The following is a 21,958-nucleotide window of genomic DNA, read 5'->3' on the forward strand; positions in this document are numbered from 1 at the left end:
GTGCCCATTAATGGCCTGCTTTGGAATTTATGGCTTAAGAAGAGAAAGATCTCTTGATTTCTTTGAAAGATATGCTGATTAAAAGTTTGATAATATTAGGAGATATTTTGGGATCTTATTTTAACTAGAGAACCCAAATTCAGTATGTTTTACTTTCATAGACTACAGAACTGCTTAAACAGCCATTTAAATTACCACATGAATAGGTGTTATAATTTATAATGTAAACTTAAACATCAAACACAAATAGCCCTTGGGGGATGGTCAGAAGACAAAAATCATGCCTGAGAGGCCTTTCTCATCCCTTTCATTCAAACAAAGTGATTAATTATAGTATTGCAGCATACTATAATACATGAGGCTCTAGTACTCACATTGCCTGTTAAAGCCCTGCAAACATATGTATTACCTCTTTACTAAACACTTGAGATTAATTGTTCCTGCTCAGAAGACCTAAGGACTACTAGATGGAAATTTCAGAATAGGAACAATATGAAACATTATATGTACAAAATTCTTGTGTGTGCGTGTTTATATATATAAATGTATGTCTAAATATATATATAATACATGTATTTTATATACACGCATATCTGTGTACATGTATTATATAAAATTCAAAGTATTAACTTAAGTGGCAAAACTCAATTGAGCTTCAGAGGTCCTTAGTATAGAAGCACACACCATGCAGATGAACGAATGCACATGCACATGCCCATATGCACAATCTCTGTGGTCAGGCAGATGCCCATATGATCCCTTTTATCCAGAAATCGTACAAATTCTGCACACTAACACAGATCTGGCCTCAGAAGATGCAGCATGTAAGTTTTACAGATAAACAGACAGATACATAACCTGATACAAACATATACTGCCAAAATGGAAAAGGAAGATTGATTCTTGATTAAAAGTTAGGAGACATAGAAAAAGGGAGTACTCCAGCTTATTCTAAAAATAGGAGAGAATTTGTTTGCCTATTTCTTTTTCCAGAAGCCAAGCCATACATTCAGAGGAAAGGCTACACAGATTTCAGAGATTTAATCTTCCAGAAGCGCAGGCCATAAATTAAAATACAGCAATCCAATCCCATTAATAGTGCAAGAAAAAGCTAAGTGGTTGCTTTGGTCTTTGCTTTCATGAACTTGTGTCAAGCTCAGTGACTTCAAAGAGATTTCCATTTCATTTCTACAAATGAGGAGGACAGACAGAGAGTCTCTGCCATCCTCTGATGCCTTAAGAAAGCAGAAGAAAAACATGCCTGTATCTCATTCGCCTAATGATTTTAGCTGCAAAAGGAATCCCATGGTCTGCAGACGACCCTCAGGGCAAGGGCTTGAGGTCTGTCACAGTATATAAGGCTTCTCCAAACCCACTCCATTATCTTCATTATTGTATACCAGGAATAAAAGGGGACTGACTCCTCTTCTGAAGTTCAAGTTAGAAAGGACAGAATGTTTCATGTAAAATAACACTGTGTGACTTCAGTAATAGGTTTATGCCTGTGGGGGCCTAATACTAAAGATGCATATAAGGATTTTCCACAGAATTTGAGAGAAGAAAAATGAGCACCATATTAGCAATGAGTAAAATTCCTCAAGTTTTAGATTCACTGAAACACTCTATGTCTCTGTGTCAGCGTGACTCACTGCCAATCACACACGTTCATATAGCAAGAGTAAAATGGCAAGTTTAGGGATAAAAAACAAAAAGAGCATGGCATTTTAGAACTAAGTATAGACCCCTACAAAAACAAAAACCATACCCATTACAAAAACAACCCCAACACATATGCAAGGAAGAAAAGGAAGTGAAAAGCTTTTGGGAAGTTCTTTGGAATAAGTAGGAAGCATGACTTCCTACAGGGGACATTAACCAAGGGCACATACACAAAAACTCAACATGGAAACAATTGCTGTGAAAAGTGATGCTTCCCTGTCAGCTCATGTTTGGGTACATGTATGTGCTTACATACATCCATACACACATGTGTGCATTCATGAAGCCTAAGCAGTATGTTTCATAACACTGTTTCATAACAATCCTTCTTCTTTACTGACAAAACTTACTAATTTTTACTCTCACTTCCTAAGAAATACTATTTAAGCAAATAATTTATTTTATATCAGTAGAATTCCTTAAAAACAGTCAGACCTGTTATCAGCATTTTGGAATATCTCACTTATCTTCAGAACCCACTTCAGAAAGAGAAGCTCTTTCCCTGACAGGAGGTTTCGATCAAGACCTAAAGTTGTCTACTCATCCTCTTTTTTACCCTGCTTTGAAGAAAGGGGCCATTTGAAAGGCTGCTTCAAAAGCACATTTCCCATAGTAATTCAGAAGACAATTTCAAACAATAAAAACAAAGCAAACACAGCCCATTGTACAAGTTAAATAATATATAAACTTTTGAGTACATAGAGAAATGGGAATCTGGCTCATATCAGGTCTTTGAAAGATTCACAGGAAATTGATTTAATTAAACCTCAGCTATTGGTGCAAATGTTTCCTTTTCTTTCCAAAGGGAAATAAAGAATTGGGCTACTGTTGTTGACATAATGCACTAAGCTTAACCAAGATTTTTGGTCTTCCCCTACAAAGCTCCACAAACTATCAAGACTAAAAATTATTACCAAAATACATAGTGATCATGCACCGTTGAATCGTTACCTAGATGTACTACCACTTGTAACTTATCTTATTCATGGGGTAATTCATTAATATGCTAATTACCTGACTACCAACCAGTGATGACTGACAACTTTACTTTAGCACTACACGAAGCAGACATGACAATAAGCAGATTTTCTGCTGGAGTTCAAACAGAGAAGACATTTTGCTTGCAGTAGTACATACATCTTTTAGTGACAAGGAGTTGTATTTGTGGAGGAACTCTAAGAGCAGTCTTGCCATCTGCACCCAGAAATATATATTTTTTAATTAGCCATTCTAAAAACAATCATGTTGGCTGAAGGGAAGGGGGAGGGAGACTTGTCAAAATGACGCATTTGTCCCTCACCACCTTTCAATGCTCTTATGCAAGTCTAATTTTCTTCCTAGCCAGCTCACCTCTCTGGCCTCCTTTTGTTTCATGTCCCATTTCCCATTCTCTTCTAACTTCTCAACTTTTGTTAGCTCGCTTTTAAGGAGAAAGGGAAAAAAAAACCCAACCCAACCCTTTCCTATTCATTTTTTCCTGGATGGGGAGTAAGCAGAGACATGAATATGGCACCCTCATAATGATTTAACTAGGGCTTAATGAAATTTTCATCACAACCTGCTGTTCATTTTAATGGCCTTTGAAAGACAATAGAACAATGGCTAGAGGGAAGAAAAGATTTTCTGTTGCATGCATTTGCAAAGCCCAACATTCAGTTGCTCCCCCTCCTCTCTCCCAATCTCTTCACAAAGCTGTACATCTTTTGTTTGTACTGTACATTTTCGTTTTAGTAGAGCTGAGATAATGCACAAGCTCTGTAACCATTCTCGCATCTATCTGTAGCCTTTCCTTAATGGACTCTGTGCAGCTTGTACAACCTCGTACTCAAGAGTGTACTTACACATTGCCTAGAACCCCTTCTTCTTTCCTCTCATATAAAAGCCTGATCTCCTTCACCCCACTTCATCCATACGTAGGAAAGATCTTTTCCATTCAGAATCACAAGGGAGGTCATGAAACTGGCCATTAAGTCAAACTTTAGTGCAAAATGAAATGCTATGATTATACGTAATATTAAAGAAATTGCTTAGACAAAGAATTTGTTTCCCAGCAGACCTTTACTGCATGCTCATTAAAGAAGAGAAGACTAAGTTGCAGTCCTCATGCTCATGTATGTGACAATGTGGCTGTGTTTGTGTCGGTATTTTCACTGCAGAATGCAGCTTGTCCTAAAACTTTCTTGAAGGTGCTATCAAGTCAGACTTCAACCCTGGGGTGGGCTCTAAGGGACATGCTTTTAAACATGTGAAATAGATTTCCATAACAGAATAGGCAAGTGTATAAGAAAGTAAAGTCTTACTACTGTGCACTAGGAAACAGGGCTCAGTACATTCACACAACATCAACCAACTGGCTCACAGACCCCTGAAAATCTAGCTGTAAATATGCATGCTGAATACCTATAGAGAATATAGTGAGAACTTCAACTTCCAGTCAGGGGTTTGATTGTGCCTCACATAGGCAGGAATGGAAAATCTTACATAAAGAAAAGCTGTTCTGTGTCTTCTAAGAGGAGAGATGTATTGCCTTAGTCTCAGCCCACAGAGCACAAGTGGAGCACGACTGAATATACAGTCTCAAAAAGAAAGGGATTCTCCAGAGACGATACCTACATATGCCAAGATTGAAACTTGGTGGCCAGACATAATGCACAGAAAGACTGTACTGTGTCTGTGTAGTACCTGCACTACAGATAAACAGAGGCTGACATGATAGCACATGTTCCATACAGAAGCTTTAATGAATTCCAAATTTAACTTATCTTTCAACTAACGACACACCTACTAGATGATTTCACAAAAAACATTGACATTGCTGATAACTCTGTCTTTTGCTTTCAAAATGGCAAAAGAGAGAGCAGTGGTGTAAATGACCCCCAGGCTGTTAAAATTACAGTGTTCACGTTGAGAAGGTTGCTGTGTCCATTGCAACTGTGACATAAAAAACCCTACGTCAGACAAAGGTTCTCATTTGGGAACAGCTAAAAATGTTAGCTATGATGGGATATTGATGAAATCTCTAATGTAGACAAGAAACAGGAGTTCTTTACTTCAATTCTGCTAGTAAGAAAAAGCAAGCGGAGCAGAAAATGGGAAGATTAAGAAGTATACATATCCAAAGAATCTGGAGAAAAGAAAACAAAACAGCAAATTTTGGCCAGTTTCCCAGGCCTTACCTTCTGGCTCATTTTTGATGAGCTCTTCCATTTTTCTTTGCTTAAGGGTGTCTACAACATCCGCTAGGCTCCCTTTGCGTCTTTCAGGGGTTCCCAGGGCCGTGCTGGACAATGATTCTCCACTCTGACGCCCACCTTCTTCTGCCTTCAAGGGTGAGGTAGATGAGTTGTGCGGGGCAAATGAAGACATCACTTTATTGCCATCAACTTCCTGAAAGGGAAAAAAACAACAACGAGATGAAACATTCCTTTCTTTTCTTAAAGCAGAAAAAAATAAAGATGGAAGGAAAGAAAAATCCTTTGTTCTTTGAGTTCGTTGCTGTTTGTTCTTCTGTTGAAACCTTTAAAAAGGCATGCAATGCTTCAAAAACACCCAGAACAAAGCATATCCATAAAGCATAAACTAAGATTACAGGCTCAAGTGAACAAAGATCAGCTTGCAAGAGAAAAACATATATTACAGTTTCTCCCTAATTGAGAAGAAGTGTTGTACTCATAGGTTTCCTAATAACAATGGTATTGATTACCTTTAATTGTTTGTTCTTTTACAGCTTTCTTTCAAAAAAGTCTTCAATTTTTACAAGGACCATTAATTTCCTGACTTTATAAAGTACTTAACGCCCTGATAGGTGTTGTATAAAATTAAATAGTAACCAATACTAAATGCCTTTCATCATACGACTTATTTTAACTCACAGTTCAAGGAGTTCTCCATCTATAAAGGATGAAGCAATTGCTTATTGTTTTCTAATTCTCTTCCTATGCTCCTCTTCCATCTCATACCTTTATTTTTTGTAGAGACATTGTTTTTCACAAAGGTGGTTCTAATGACTTTCAGTGGTGGCACAGTGGCAGAACTGTGACCTCCTGGAACACAATCCTCCTCACGCGAGAATCCACAGAGATCTACTCATTAATTTTAACGGAAAGCAAAACTGGTCCATCACCTTCAAACTTGCATTCATTAATGTAAGAGCCTTCTACTCCACGCCTCCCACAACATAAAGCAACATTTTCTACACATATTCCTTTTCCCTTTTATGTCTCTTTTATACCCTACCTTTCTGTACACATCTCTGAGACCCTACAAACACACATTGTTTTGCAAAACTTAGGTTAATGTCTTCAAACAGATCTTTCTGCAGAGTACGTAAACTGCATAATACAATGCTGCAAACATGAACATTTTTCACTTTGATCAGATCCTCCAGATTTTTGTTTCATCATCCCATTTCCTTGCATTTCTGTATTTCAGATGTTTAATGAGTATTACTTCTAAAAAAGTCACAGGACCATCTTGTGATCTGACTTACAGACATGGATGAAAAGGTCTTAATCATTCTTAAATTGTTTTCATTGTATAGAGTATGAAAGCAACAGATACACGGATTTTAGTGATTTGTGCTTATTTTGTTCCTGAGCAATTTTTGGTGTCTCTGGTTTAATAAACCCTAATATTTCAAGGGAAAAAAAAGTATCTTTTCACAAAGAGAACACAAATTGCTAAAAAGATATCTCATTAAACTTAGAATAAAGCAACATGGAAGACGGGAAGTAAAGAATGTCTTTGTTCTGCCAAAACACAGTGTCTGTGAAAAAGATCACCTTTGGTTAAGAAAACTTTTAGTACAAACAGTTTTGAGCAGCTTGAATGTGTTGCACTAGTGAATAAATTCCCTAACAGAATCGGATTTAACTGAGATTACAATCTGGGCCATCATATGCCCCAAAAGCCAAACCCAGTGATGTTAATGAGAGACTTTCTACTGACGTCAATGAGCTTTTGACCAAGCCCTAAAACATTTTCCGACTCTAGTCAACAGAAATGCTCCTTTTTTTTTCCTTTCAACTCCCTCCATTTCTGTTCTGCACTTGAAAAATTCCTAGTTGCTAACACTGGACTCCAGAAATGAGTTGAACTTAGATGTATTTTTTTATCCACATACATAGACCTGAAACTGTTGGGTTTTCTTTCTACACTGACCTAAACAAGCAAAAGCATTAAACTCCAGCATCAGTTCAGATTTTGTCTAACATTCAATCCTATTATTACCAAGTGGCAATTTTACTTTTTTGTTCCTACAGACAAGGCAAAATGAGGAAATACCTGGAAAGCTGCATTCTTATTCACACCTTGAGGACCGATGAGGCAAATGTCATTCTTACAGTTCATAAATGCACCTATACCGTCTACTATGTATACAAACAGTATCATTCCTAATTTTACCAGGAATTAGTTTCTTGGGTTTTTTTCCAAAGGGGGTCCCAAAGACACTCGTGTTTCTGTGTATGTCACACATTGGTCACAAAGTACTTGAAACAGCTGCTTAAACCTCAGGAATCATCACTGCTCTTACCACATACATTTTGGGTGTATGTAAGTGGGTTTATTTGTATAAATACATTCTGAGTATGAAACAAGTTTGTTAAAATAGAAGAAGCATAAGAACATACGGATTGAGTGACACATAAAAGTAATATAAGGTGACTGTCAAAATCACAAATTGCTTGGCATTCAAATAGAGCTCACAAGTATTTTCAAAACTACTAAAATTTCCCTGCCTCTATTTCTGGAGAAAAGGAATCATGAGGGGGAGAGGACAAGAGAGTAGTTGGTGAGTAAAACATCATGAACGGACTCTGGATATTCAATTCTAGTTCTTTCACATGTTCTGCACAAGTATGGAAAAATTCACTTTTACTTCTGCAGTTTAGTTTACTACCTGTAAAATAAGCACAAAAAGAAGTAACTTCTAACATTATAAGGGTTTTGGAATTTTAAATTCATTATTAACCTAGAGGCATACTGCTAAAAACTTATCTGCCGTGCCGCAGTTAAAACAACTTCATAGCTGGACAAAAAAGGAAAGGGGAGTGCTCTACACAATTTTTTAGATGGATAAATTATATATTAATATATACATCTAAATAGTAATCCCCAAAACAAAATTTCCTTAGACTGCTCTTGTTAGGTGTGCATGTATGCAGTGTTTGCATATCACATACACCGGCTATTTATACACTTGTGGGGTTTAAGATACACTCCACTTAATCAAAACACATATACAGTAGGGGAACAGCTGCAATCACATCTCAGTGGGCTAAATTACAGTACACCAGTGAATTATTCATTCAAAAAGATCTGTGGCAATCACACATACATTGCGTGATTTGCAATCTAAGAGGAATCCTCTCCTTCCCATACCAGCAGATAAGTGCACACACCAGCTAGTGCTGTTGATGAGAGTTCAACATGTATCCTCTAACACACCAGCTCAAGCATCTGTCTTCCCCACTTCTCCACAATCTTTTTATTCTGTCATTCAGAACAACATGAAATGCTCAACTATTACCTTGTCTTCCCCTTTACATCCTTCCGTTTTATTGTACTTACTTATGCTGTTACTGGGGAAAGTGAAAAAAACTTCCAATGGTTCTGGATTATTACTTTTAGCATGTACAAAGAAAGGGTACTTCCATAGAAAAGCTATACATGTCAATGGTTGTATAAAGCTAAAAAACTTCTAGCAAGGAAAATCCTCTGGTATTACATATGAGAGTTTAACTATCCCCCTGAAAACACTCAAAGAAATCCTTAATGGTAATAAAGATACATGAGCAACACTAAAATTAATCCCCTGAGAAGGAACATTCCTCCTGATAAGTGAAATTCAGCAGGTTCCTTTTTTGAAAGGACAAATTCACATAACGTTTTTTTAGTTACTAAGAGAAAAGCAGCAACACTGTGAAAAGCATTAAAGAACCTAAATACCTACTGCTGACATTTTAAAGTCAAGTCCATCAAGCCATACATAAGACCTATCTCCTAGTCACCAAATCAGTGGAAAAATAGACACTCTTTTACAGAAGAACAGACTCTTAGCTGCATAACCATTTCACCTGTTCAAGTTTGATTACATTCCAGCCTCTGGCACTGTTAATCCTGGTAACAGTTCTATGCAGTTAGCAGCTGCTTTGTGGATGGGGCTCTATTGTTCATCTGCTGATGTGAGCTGGCACCTCTGATTGAACTCTGAGCTGGGACTGTACTCACCAACACCTGATGCTGCTGCTTCTTGCTTTTCCCACTTCAGAACGGCAGACAAGGGCCTACACAAATCAAACTACTGAATCAAACATCCTAGGCTGTTCTTTCCTCCCCAACACCAACAGAACTAAGCACTGGCCCACATTTCGCGTCTTCTGCTTCTGTTCCAAGCTAGAATCCACAGGAAGACTCGTTCCTTTACAAGAAAGTTGCCAAACAGCTTTCCACCTATGGAGGAAATACCTCTTCCAAGGTTTAATGATAAAACAGGCTTCTGCCCTTTCTGGATGAGGTCAATAATCTTCCTTTGTTAATCTTGGGCAAGCTTTACTTAATCTAGCCCCCTTGTCACCTTTGTGATTGACAGGAAAAGTCATGTCACAGCACAATGGACTTACCCTCACTAAGCAATATCCTTTTTAAAATTACACAATGTTACCCTTGCTCTCATAAAAAGTGCAAACATTTTGCTGTTAAAAGAAACTATTCATTCCAACTGTATCTTTCAAATTGTCTCCCTCCTTTTCCAACCGAAACCTATTTCAGTTCTACAGAGGGACAGGGAAAAGCCTGATGAAAAGAAACAGGTTATACTTTGCAAGATTTCCAAAACATCTCTTAGTGCTCTAAATAGATCTCACCTTCTCCTTTCTCATCTAGAGATGCACATTATTCCTGCCTCCAATTAAACTCAAGACAGAAAACTCTTGTTCCTGTGACATTAAAACTGTATCCCAAAACAACCAATAATCGAAGCAGAAGAAAACTCAGAACTAAGTCTGAAACTGTTAATTACCACCATATGGTATGTAAGGAGGCTGCATCTGCAGCAAAAAAGAGAGAGAAAAAAAACTATTATGAGAATCAAGCTTCTGGCTCTGCAGCCAGAAACACCTGGAATAAAATACTTGTGCCTTTAAAACAAGCACTGATATTGTTGGATTGTAAGAAGCCTGTGATCCTAAAAGCAACCTAACAGGTTCTTTTTTTCAAAGCTGGAATTTTGCCCATACTTTGCTCTTTTAGAATGTGTAAAGTAGACAGGAAAGCAAATTTTTTGCTCTGCTTTCTACATCAGACATGTAGCCTATCTATTTTATAGTCTCCATAGTGACCAGGAAGCTGGTAACAGTATGACATAAGAGATAATCAGAAAATGGAATACTTCACAGAATACTTCACACTTCTGAAAACAAACTATTCTTAAGCAGTTTAGCACTGTTTGCAATTTGCTTTTATTTATTTTACCTAACAAACTTTAAGGAAATTAATATCTATGTTTAAGATTCAACAGTACAGCTACTTCAAGTGACAACCCAAAAGCTACAAAACACTCCCAATGCCTACAGAAGGTCCACCAGCAATTACCAGAAAAATCAAACTTGACATTTCCAATAGTCTTAAAGGTTTAAAAGAACCAAAACACACACACGACAGTCACAAAGCAAGAATGATCTTTTACTTTCTCTTAACATTCCATTTACAATCTTTGCTATAATTAATGTAATTAACTTACTTTAGGAGCATAAGTGCCATCAGCTTTCAATGGGAATCATATCTTCAAATCACTTAACTGATTTGGAAAACTTTCTACTTCTCCGTTCTCTGTCACTGGGGCTGTAGGGCAGATATTACCATAAACCTGTGTGGTTTATGGTCGCTATCAACCTGGCACCTTTAAGAAGAGTAAATACATATTCCATAAGGCTTCCCACTGCTTTTTTTACACGTTAGAATTTCTTTCCTTCTGTCTTATATTTAAACAGGTCTTTTGTCTATAGGCTTCCTTTCTGGAGCAAAGTTGTTCATCAGTAGTGGAAAGGAAGGAACACAAGGAGATTCAAAAGAAACACTGGAGGATACAGGGAGAAAACGAGACTGTGTAAAAGGGCATAGAGAGAGGGGAAAAAAAAGTGACAGAGGATAAATACACCATTAGGAAGTAAGAGCTGACAAGAACACATAATCCAAGGAAGGATAAAAGGGACGTCAAAGGGTGTCACATAAACCTAGAAAGATGCACATTCACAAGCTATGGTTCTGCAATTAGATCCATGCAAACCAACAGCTATTCTTACATTCTTACACAGGTTTTCTTCTTAGGACTGTGGTTTTAGTGATGACAAGGAACTGAAAAGTAATGAAGAGTGAAAAAGTTGCTGAATGGATCTAGAGAGGCAGCTGAAGAGGTCATCATGGCAGAGAAGTAAGATTTGTACTTGAATTAGGTGAACACAGGCAACAGGGATGCACATTTATTTCTCCTCACTAGGACTATATGAAATATATTCAAGTCAAATATTGTTTTGGCTTTGCCGAGATTAGGTACTTGGGGCTCCATGATCCACATTTTAGTATTACCAGTTATCAGACTTAGAGAATCCTGATCACATCTCACTCTCTCTCTAAAATAAGCGCCCTATCTAATTAATAACCTCTTTTTGATGAAGCAGAAGATAGGCTGGCAGAGGTTTCAATGGGAAGATTAACAGGTATTTCCAGTGTTTGACATCCATAAACCCAGTTGAAAATTATCTGAAGCTCAGAAAGATGCCCATCTGCTCTACGAACTCTGCTACATCAGACACATTTTTCCTACCTTTTTCCTCCATATGTAAAACTGAGACAATAATAAACATTTCCTGTAGCTTAGGCCATTTTATATAATTGATGTAAAAAGCCTAGAGATTATTGGACAAAAGCCTCATAGTGGTTGTATGTTCGTTTTTATTGATGCAATAAATACTCAGCTCTTACTCTGTGGTGCACTGCAGCCCAATCATCTGAAACCGGAAATTGGGAACTCTCTCGTATATCAAGTGCCACCCCACAATATCTGACAGCAACACTGAATACCACAATACTCAGACTGCTGCCATAACTGCACAAGCGAGAGAAAACTGCAAGTGTTCTCAAGGTTTGAGTTGTAAGAAACTGTTCAGCTGCATTCACACAAAAGGAATAACTTATAATCCGTTTTGCATTGATTTCTAACTTTATCCCGTGATTTACAGAACATAGGAGCAGATTTTTCAGGGATTTAAAGTATCTAAAGATATAAGGAGGTGCCTAGTTGGGTTTTTGAAAATGCACAGGAATATATATTCATTTAATTCCCACTGATTTCATTATAGGTCCCTGAAAATAAAGAGTTAGAACCAAAACAGTGTGACTGGCTGACTCTCTGTGCTTCTTCAACAGACCATTATCAGCCTATCTACAGTACAGAGCACAATCTGATAACCCATGCTTTAAGGCAAACATTTCTTCTCCTCTTGCTGTTCTGCATTCCAGCCCATCCCCAAACACACAGCACAAGTTTAGTATTTCTAACTGCTTATCCCACCATTTCTACTTATTACAAATCAAAGATTTATACCCAAAGAATGGATATGCTTGTAGTAAAAAGTATATGAGAAAATGTTGTGAGTGAAAATTTAGAACCTTTTATATTGGATGCCTAACAGCAGATCTTTTTTTACATAATTTGCTTTTTTTGCTACAGATTTTGGTTTAGTTTAAGACTACCTCTTTCTCTCATTTCTTGCAATGAAATGTTGCTGGTGCCCTCAACATAAAAAGGACATGGAACTGTTGGAACAAGTCCAGAGGAGGCCACGAGGATGATCAGGGGACTGGAGCACCTCCTGTATGGAGACAGGCTGAGAAAGTTGGGGCTGTTCAGCCTGGAGAAGAGAAGGCTGCGTGGAGACCTCATAGCAGCCTTCCAGTATCTGAAGGGGCCTACAGGGATGCTGGGGAGGGACTCTTCATTAGGGACTGTAGTGATAGGACAAGGGGTAACGGGTTGAAACTTAAACAGCAGAGGTTTAGACTGGATATAAGGAAGAAATTCTTTACTGTTAGGGTGGTGAGGCACTGGAATGGGTTGCCCAGGGAGGTTGTGAATGCTCCATCCCTGGCAGTGTTCAAGGCCAGGCTGGATGAAGCCTTGGGTGATATGGTTTAGTGTGAGGTGTCCCTGCCCATAGCAGGGGGCTTGGAACTAGATGATCTTAATGTCCTTTCCAACCCTAACTATTCTATGATTCTATGATATACAAGTAAATTTCAGATCTTTCTACAGAATACATTGATTAAATACAGTAAAATAACAATGACTACTTTGTATTGGGTAAATATGGTCAGTGACATAATTCCTAACACCAATCCTCAGACCACATCTCTCCTGCTGCTTCTTTCTCCAGCATAACTCATTTTAAGAATGCAGCATAGGGTTACATCTATTTGCTTTCAAAATACTTAACAAACAAAACTGGCATTTTGAGAGCTCCTAATATGTTAGCTATAACCTGCAAAACAAAGAACATGTTGTACTATAACAGCCTTGTTATCTTCATGCTAGTAATCTTCATGCTTAAAAATAATAAATAAAGCTCTGCAAATGCACTTTTAAGACTTTTATGATCTCTTCCCTGGGGGACTAAAGATCACCCTTAAGACCTTGCTAAACGAAAAATAAGACTACTTATCAAAACAGCTTGGTAGAGTCTTCAGCATACATTAAATCCTTCTAATAGTTTGGAAATCATGCAGTATAAAACGATTATCTTTGTAAAAATACAAGCTTACTAACCGCATACAACAACTCTGGTGTTGTAAGTGCAATGAAACCTATGTTGAGTGTCAAAAGCAGTTTCATCACAGCTTTCTTACTATGAAACAAACACATTGTCTGTGAAAGAATGGGAGAGGACCATCTGAAGAGCATTTAGGGATACAATAAAAGTAATGTCATAGGCTAGCAATGGCTCCAGAGCTGTTCCCAGCTACCTAGCTGTCATATTACAATTCACCACAGTTTACAGATGAGAAAGGGATGTAAGATCACCTCATCTCTTGCCTGGTAACCTACAAAAATGGTATCAGACAGACACACTTCACCCCATTCCTTTGTCTGGGTGGCTGAGAGGGATACAAGCCACTTACCATTTAGTCAAAACTGTGTCCTCTGTTTTGAGGATGATTTAGAGATTATCTTGCTCGAAGCAAATAACCCTCCAAACTGCTTAACAGAAGAAAATATACTGTACCCAAAAGGGCCTGGGGTCACATTCATGCTAAGGCGGGTATACAATGAAATGGCACACTCAGCCCTTTGGTGTGGTCCCAGTTGTTTCAATGGGGCTAGAAAAATGTCTCAGGCAATGAGGTTTCTTCAACTCTTTAATCATTTGTTGCTTGCATCTGAAATCCCTTCAGTTCACTGAGTTCTCTAACATGGCCAGAACTGAACACATTATTTCACATGTAATATTACCAGAGTTACTAGAAGGACAATTATCACGTTCTTTGCTGCCCTGTTACATGACAAGCTCATACCTAATTTGTTTTAACACACCTAAAGCTTTTTCAGCATTACTATTTTTCCAAGTACCTTATTCCCACTGATTATCTGTGGTTTGGTTTACTTTATTCCTTTGGTAGTATGGTTTTATTCTCCCTGGTGCATCAATAGCAACTTCAATGGGTGTACTGTAATTCACTGATTCAAACTGCTATAATAATGTATTTATTTCTCCTTATTTCTAAAATGTGGCTACAGGCACTCACTGTTCTATGAATCCCATAGAACTAGACAGCAAGGAAAGGACTACCATAACCATATTCCTCCCAGTCCATGCTTTTTTTCCAGCTACCTCAGAATAACACAAGAGAGATGTTGCTATATAAGTATGAGGCTTTGACAGGTCAGGTTAAGAAAAACAGTATTAAAATGAAGGACACCTGTGCAAGGTATATTGCTCTAGGAATTTCGTCCTCATTTCTACTGAGGGAATTCCTCTGACAATCTCGGCCACCGCTGTTTTTCTAAGTACCCATCTTTTTCTGACATTCAGTGTATCTGCCTCTTTCTACTAGTTACATAAAATCATATTCTACAACATCATTCTACCCTCCTCTTGACAACTTTTTGGTTTTGGGGTTTTAAATACGTTACCTGGAACATTCAAATGAGATGCATAAACACTGTATAAGGGAAGCTCCTCGCAATGCATGCATATTTATGGACTGAATTGCAAACTTCCAAAAACCAACTCTTTTGGAATTATTTGTTCTTTACACTTCTGAAGATCTTAGCCCACGCTTTTAATATTGAGAATCTTGCACATATGCTACATGAAAGGTAGGTGTGTGGCTAAATCTACTATGCTTTTAAAATAATCTTGTTCAGCTTTATATATGTTGTATATTGTTCATGAGCCTTCTCATTTCATATCTATTTATCTACTTGTACTATCTATTTGTTCCCCTGCTTTTCAAAGATTACAACTGGACTTACAGGACGATAACTGTTAAAATCATCTTAGCCTCCACAGAGATTAGTATCACTTTATTTCTTTTTCTGAAAGCAATCTTCTGGACGTTCTCATTTTCCAGAAGGGCCAGAAAACATTGCTTTATTAAAATGGAATAGCTACTTGAGAAATAGTCCCATTGTCTCCACTGGAGTTAACTGTAGCATATAAGATCCCACATTTAGAATATGGATTTTTCCAAATGAATTCTCTTGGTTCAGAAGCATGTTTGTCTCATTCATTTATTTGTGAAATGCGTATTATTTAGCATGTGGGACTCATGGATCTGCTTTCATGTAAGCTCTCTATTCTTTTACATGCCTTTTGTAGACTTCATCAAGTACTTCCTGTCTACTGCTTACTCTCTGACACTTCTTAAGCAATGCCTACAAAACCAATAATTGATATTTCCAAGCAGTAACTGGTTTCATCTTTTTTAACATTTAAAAGACCTATTTTCTCTCCAAAATTTATTTCACCTGCTCTTCTATCTTTTATAACTTGATTTTCCTTCTATCAATGACTGCTCCACAATGTTCATTAAATAGAATTTGGAATTCTGGTATAAACCGAAGTAGTTTTCTCAACTTTGGAGAACAGAGGATGGTGTTTGATCAAAGAATGTGAAATATATCAGAACAATTAATAAAAATTAATATGACAAAAGGCAATCCACATAACACTGATCCACAAATATGTGTTAGAGCTACTAAAAAATCATTAATTAATCCCCACAAAATCCCTTTCGAATACTGCATATAGGGCAAATTAAGAAATTACATGAACTGTCTCACCAGTTTCCAAAGCAACGTAATGGCAGAGCACATTCAGCATCCAAGGTGTACCGAGAACCGATTCTCTGTTCACTCTTTTGGGTCTTAGTACACCTCAAATGACAATATTATGGTCTGCTCAGGGGAGCAGAATGATGTCATTTTATCATTTAAGTCCCATTCTAAAGCTCATTCAAACAGAGCTTAAAAAAGATTTAACATGCACATAGACACCACACACAGGAGCCAGTTTAGACTGTGGCTGAGAGATGCAAAAAAGCCAGTGAATTCTAATTTATGACAGACTCAGAGTTGTTCTCACTCTACAGATCGGTTATTCTTTCTTCTGCTCCTTTAAATTGCAGTCAGTAGCATACACAGCCTACTACGAAGAGACCTTTGTGATAAGATGATATCAAGGGATGTTGTGACACTCCTGATTAAGAATTACACAGTAAGCAAACTGTACAGAAATGCTAATTTTCCTCCCCTTTCTCATCGCTTACCTAAATTATTCTGAGTAATACAAATGATCTTTATTAGCTTTAAAGCAGTTCTCCTATGCAATGTTTTTGTTTTTAAGATATCTTATTCCTGTGGCTGTTTAAGTCCACCATATATTTTCCTTAACAAATAATTTTGTGCACTGTTCTATGTCAAGTTCATAAACAAAAAACTCTGAAGAACATCTATTCTTCTACAGTCATGGCCAACTACCCACCATCAGCAGATGATGAATAATTCTTGCTGGAAATAGCCTTTCTTCTCCCAGCTACTCTTTGAATCACTGATTTCTGAGTATTCCCTGTAGTTTTCAGTCATCATGAAGTGATGCTGAAAAACCCACAGAATTGCCCAACCCAAATAAGGCACACACAATTTTCTCCACTTTGGCTGGAAAGAATATAAGCCTGCTTTGTGACAAGGAAGTACTGGTTGACCAATAGAGCATGGTCTTACAAAATCTGATCTTAAGTTTATCAAGAGTGAGTCTCAGGATGCGATCCAGAGGTGTCACTGCGCCCACCAGCACTGAGCTGACTTACAGAAGGTTTCTAACAAAAAGCTCTCTGCAACCCATTCATTACACTTAGCAACATCAAATAGAGACAAACAATTACAAAGCTCCTATTGAGTACCTAGAGACCTTGAGCACAGACGGGGTGAACCCAAAGACAGGGTATTTGGTTATAGAAGTCACACATCTTCTTTATATATGTATGTATGTGTGTATTCACACACACTGAAGAAACTGCAGTACATTTTGGAGGATTTTCTTATTTGCTTCATTCTATTCTGCTCTATGAGTGTCTACACTCACAATAGACATATTTAAAAGTACTCAAAAGAGTTACATAAAATTTCCTAAGTTTTTTAATCGTCAGATGTACACATATATGGAGACTATATATTTGAAAAGGTAAATTGCCTGAATAAATTCAATTATGTGAAGGAAAAGTGAAAATCACATACAAATGACATTATAAACAGGAATGATGCTGAGAGCTTATTTGTACTGCATCAGGTACAAGCAGGCAAAAGACACATAAGACAAGTCCATCTGAATGGCATCCAATCTCCCTTACAGTACCTTTGACAGTACTGGAGGTTTACAGCTTTCACTTACAGATTTATATAAATGCTCTTGTTGATATAATTTCACATCACAATTTTGTTATTCAAACATTACATAGTGTCTCATAACTTCAGGTTCAAAGAAACTTCAAAACAGAGAGCTGAAGGAAGATGTTACAGTGACACTAAGCTACAGCATCCATACACCTGACCACTGACTGCTTTCTTGAGTAGTTACTGTAAGACCTTATAGTCACTTTTCATATTAACAATAGTTATAACATTATTAATTTGTTTCTTTCATCAGTATCAGGCATTAGTTTGGAACCATATTTGTGTTATTCATAGAAATGTAAAGTCCTTTCTTACTTCCATCCAGACCTTTTGTTAAAGAAGAACCAAACCATTTGGAAGGAGCAAATACATACTCTGCCAGCTGCTGTGTTTTCTACACAACTTTGTTATATTGGTTTTCATTGATGATTTAGGAATCAGACTCATAAAATAAGGAAGACTTTACATTGTGATTCAAGTTCACCTCAAGCCTATACAAAATGAGATACTGTTAACACATACAGAGTTGGTAATGTGAAAAGATTAGCTGATCACAGGTACCCAAATCAGCTAAAATACCATCTTCACAGGAAAACACCTGGGTTTGGGGAGGCCCAGAGAACAGAACACAGATGTCAAGTTATATTTTCAGTGACCACATGTAGAAGTTTTCTGAGGACTGTCTAAACAACCTCCTTTTGTAAACATGTTTCCATTAAGACATTAATTATCAGCCTGCTTTTCCTAATTTCAGTACATATTCTCTAAAGAAGCTGGCTGGAATACTGCACGCTTAACAAGGGTTTCAGAAGTTCCCCATGAGCAAATTGCATTTACCTCCACATTTCATTTTCAGTGAAAATGGGATCACTTGTTCAGAAGACTAAACTGTTCTGAAAATCTTATTTCCAGAACACATTTTATTTTAAGCCTTTGTGTGCAAGTTTATTAATTTTCATTATAGCTATTATTCACTTAAATAAGAAGCAGAACTTTCTTCCTTGGAAGCAAAAGAATGAGTCTTAGGTACCAGAGGTCAGCTTATGCACAGTGTACACATAATAAAATATGACTAGAATTAGCTCTGTAAATTCCTCAAAAGAACTATTAAGTTTTGTGTTAGCTTTTATTCTTTTGCTAAAGTACTGATGAACAGAAACACTTACAATATCCAGTAATGATACTAATGAAAATAAACTGGTAAAGAGATAGCAACAGACGTGATTGGAAATTGCTAGCCCTTCTTGTGACAGCAAGAGCCACATTACTTTGAGATTGGCACAGGTAGTAGAAGTTTACATGGAAGCATTTGTTCTCTGCTTCTGTAACAGGTGAACCTCCAACAATAGATGGGGATAAGCAGAACAGTGGCTTTAAAATGTCATCTTTATTCAATATATTTGCTCCCCATGTAACTCGTGAGTCATGTGCTTGCTTTACTGAATAAATTTAACTGCCATTAGCACTAAAGAGTCAATACAGCTACAAAAGAAGGAACTGGACTCTGCAGACATATCATCAACAAAATAGTCAGTTAAGAACCATTTGCAGTATGTTTATGACTAGGGATGACGTGAGGCAAAAAGGACACAGCTTTATTTTCGAACCCCAGGTTAAGTTATAGCATTATAGGCAATTAATAAAAATATCATATTTTTATGCAACTAAATTTGACCTCTAAAGCCACAGCAAGACAGAATAAACGGGACCCTTTAATGTCATTTTTACGGTCATTTATCTGCCTATAACCACACTTCAAAGTGTTAAGGTCAGCTGGTCATGAAGCATGAGCTACACTTCTGACTAGCATGCACCACATTTGACTTGAGAGTAAATAAGGGACTGACACTCCATTAACCTTCACAAGTACAATTATTTATCAAAACAGTTCAAAAGAGAACTGATAAATCTGGAAGTGAAAAATGAAACTGTAACAGAACAAACTGATCCTTTGCAGTGACAAAGAGCTCTTTCCTACCACAATCCCTGGGACAAGTCCTCCAGACAGTTTTCTAACACAGCTATCCATTTTAAAGGACCATCCCTTAATTCACACTGCCTTTGACAATATCACGGAGCTTTTCTGTTCCTTTTCTTTTTCTATCTTCTTTCTTGGAAATAAAATATGCTAATTTGCTTTATTCACAGGAATCTTCAAACACTTTCTTCAGAAACACATGCAGAAAATTCTGACACATTTGGTCCTGTCTACTCTTTAGTGCTTTTGATTTCACCACAAAGACCTGCTCACAATGTTCCTATTTGATGAGCTGACCACCATCTTCCTACCACAATATAATGTCTGTTTCAATACAGGACTTATGGTGGTTTACAGCCATGTGGTCTTCAAATTTTGTTACTTCTGTAAGTTTTCTGTAATATCCTTATGTTGTGAAATTCTACCAAATCCCTCAGTGAAGCATGAGGGTGAGCTGTTCATCGGCAGCTGTCATCTGCCATCAATTACTCGGACTTTCTGACTGCAGAAGCACTCTGCATTTCCAAAGAAGGGGGAGTTTGCTCAAGTTTTCCACCAGAAACTGTCAAGAGGGGGAGTGGAAAGCAAAGGGCTTCACCACATGAAGATTCACTCATGATTGACTGGAAATTTCATCCATCATTGCCATCTTGTCTTGCATACTGGTTTTCCTTTGGCAGTAAAGCACACCCCTTTATTCCACCTCAGCCTCTCTCAGATGCACAGATGGGAACAAATCACTAAGTATTCGCCATTGGAGTTGTAGTTATGACAGCAAAGCTCAAAAGAAAGCAGTGGTGCCCAGCAAATTAACTACTGTCCTAGCCTTTGCTCTCCCTTTAAGATCAGTACTTCACTGCTTTGCACAAATGCATCGAGCATAAGCAGCTACGGTTTCCAGCTGACTTGCATGTATGCCTTCTTTCTGGTGGTCACAAGACAAAATCTCACATCTCTAAATGTAAAAACAGAGAGACAAGGGAGAAAGAATCGCTTGAAGGAGAATGTGGCTTTTTCCTGACCAAGCAGCCCAAAACACAGTAAAAGGAACAGAACTGTTGACTGATATCAAGGTAAATTTCTACTAAGTGTCTTCTAATAAAATGGAAAGATTGACTTGATAACTCCTTTTAACAGACAATTTATTACATCCATAAAACACAGAAAAGCACGACCATCATTGTATCAGCAACCTTATTGCAGCTTGTACAAACAATGGGTTCCTTAAAGATCATAAAAGAAAATAGATTTTAATCTTAAATCTGTTGCACACTTCACCTTGTGCATATGAAAATAATTACATTCGGAAGACTACATACTTATTAAAAGCTACTAAGATAATTGATATCATGAGGTCTGATGTTTATTTTTTCCCACTAACTTCCAGATCAAATGTCTAAAATGTGAAATATTTCCTTCCTTCCAACTCCCTGTCTCAAAAGCCCACTCTGGACCTCAGACTCAATGTTCCTTCTTCATCCTCCTTGCAAGAAAAGATCCTATACTGGCATTTCCTTTGACATACAGGAGGCACTATAATCTATTTTGCTATTCCACAGCTACACAGTCAGAGCCTTGTAAAGCTAGCCCCAAAACTTGTCATCCGCCAGTGACCCAAGCAAAAGACAGCGGCACACAAAGCTTTCCTTCCATTAGAAAACTTAACTACATCTGACTAGACAGACTCATACCAGAGAGGGTTTAACTGCAATTAATTGAAGGAAAACAAACTACTCAGCACCATTTATGAAATGGTGACTGAATCATTCTGAGTCTGGTTTTACTTTGAATGAGTTCTTTAGTAGCATCTCAGATACACCTGCTGCAGACATCACTGTCTATTGTTAAGCTGGGGACGTAACTGTTAAAATATGACTGTTTCTACTATGAGGAGTTTCAGAGAAGAAATAAAACAGCAAAAGAATTTCAGAAAAAATATGTTGGAGACAAGAACTCCACATACTGAAATAAATGTCTAAGAAGAGGGGATGTGGTATCAGTCTTCAAATACAAAGCCATTTGCGTAGAGAAGCACATTTCTTCTTGCAGCAGTGGTTAGGACAAGAATTAATGAGCTAGAAGGGATGCAGAAAAGACCAGTTACACATTAGGAATGACTTTCTAATGGTAAAGACACGAATACCCTGGGACAGGTAGACTGATAGGTTGTAAGTCTCCTGCACTGAGTATATTCAGGAAGTTAGACTATTACCCAACAGAAATGACACTGGTACAGCTGATCCCTGGATTGAATCTGGGACTTGATGACTGATGACCTTTTGCAGTCCCTCTCAGCCCTACAATTCCATAAAGTA

At 37.5% G+C, this 21,958-nt stretch overlaps 1 protein-coding gene across 2 annotated transcripts in view; it reads right to left on the reverse strand.

The window, feature by feature from the left end:
• SOX5 (SRY-box transcription factor 5) overlaps positions 1 to 21,958 on the reverse strand; it is a 285,279-nt gene that overhangs the window by 209,339 nt on the left and 53,982 nt on the right. For both annotated transcript variants that reach the window (XM_034062939.1, XM_034062938.1), the window contains exon 3: positions 4,896 to 5,106. In XM_034062939.1, the coding sequence (XP_033918830.1) occupies positions 4,896 to 5,106 (211 nt within the window). The remainder of the gene's footprint in view (positions 1 to 4,895; positions 5,107 to 21,958) is intronic.

This window comes from Melopsittacus undulatus, chromosome 5, assembly GCF_012275295.1.
Source record: "Melopsittacus undulatus isolate bMelUnd1 chromosome 5, bMelUnd1.mat.Z, whole genome shotgun sequence".
NCBI classification, from domain to species: domain Eukaryota; kingdom Metazoa; phylum Chordata; class Aves; order Psittaciformes; family Psittaculidae; genus Melopsittacus; species Melopsittacus undulatus.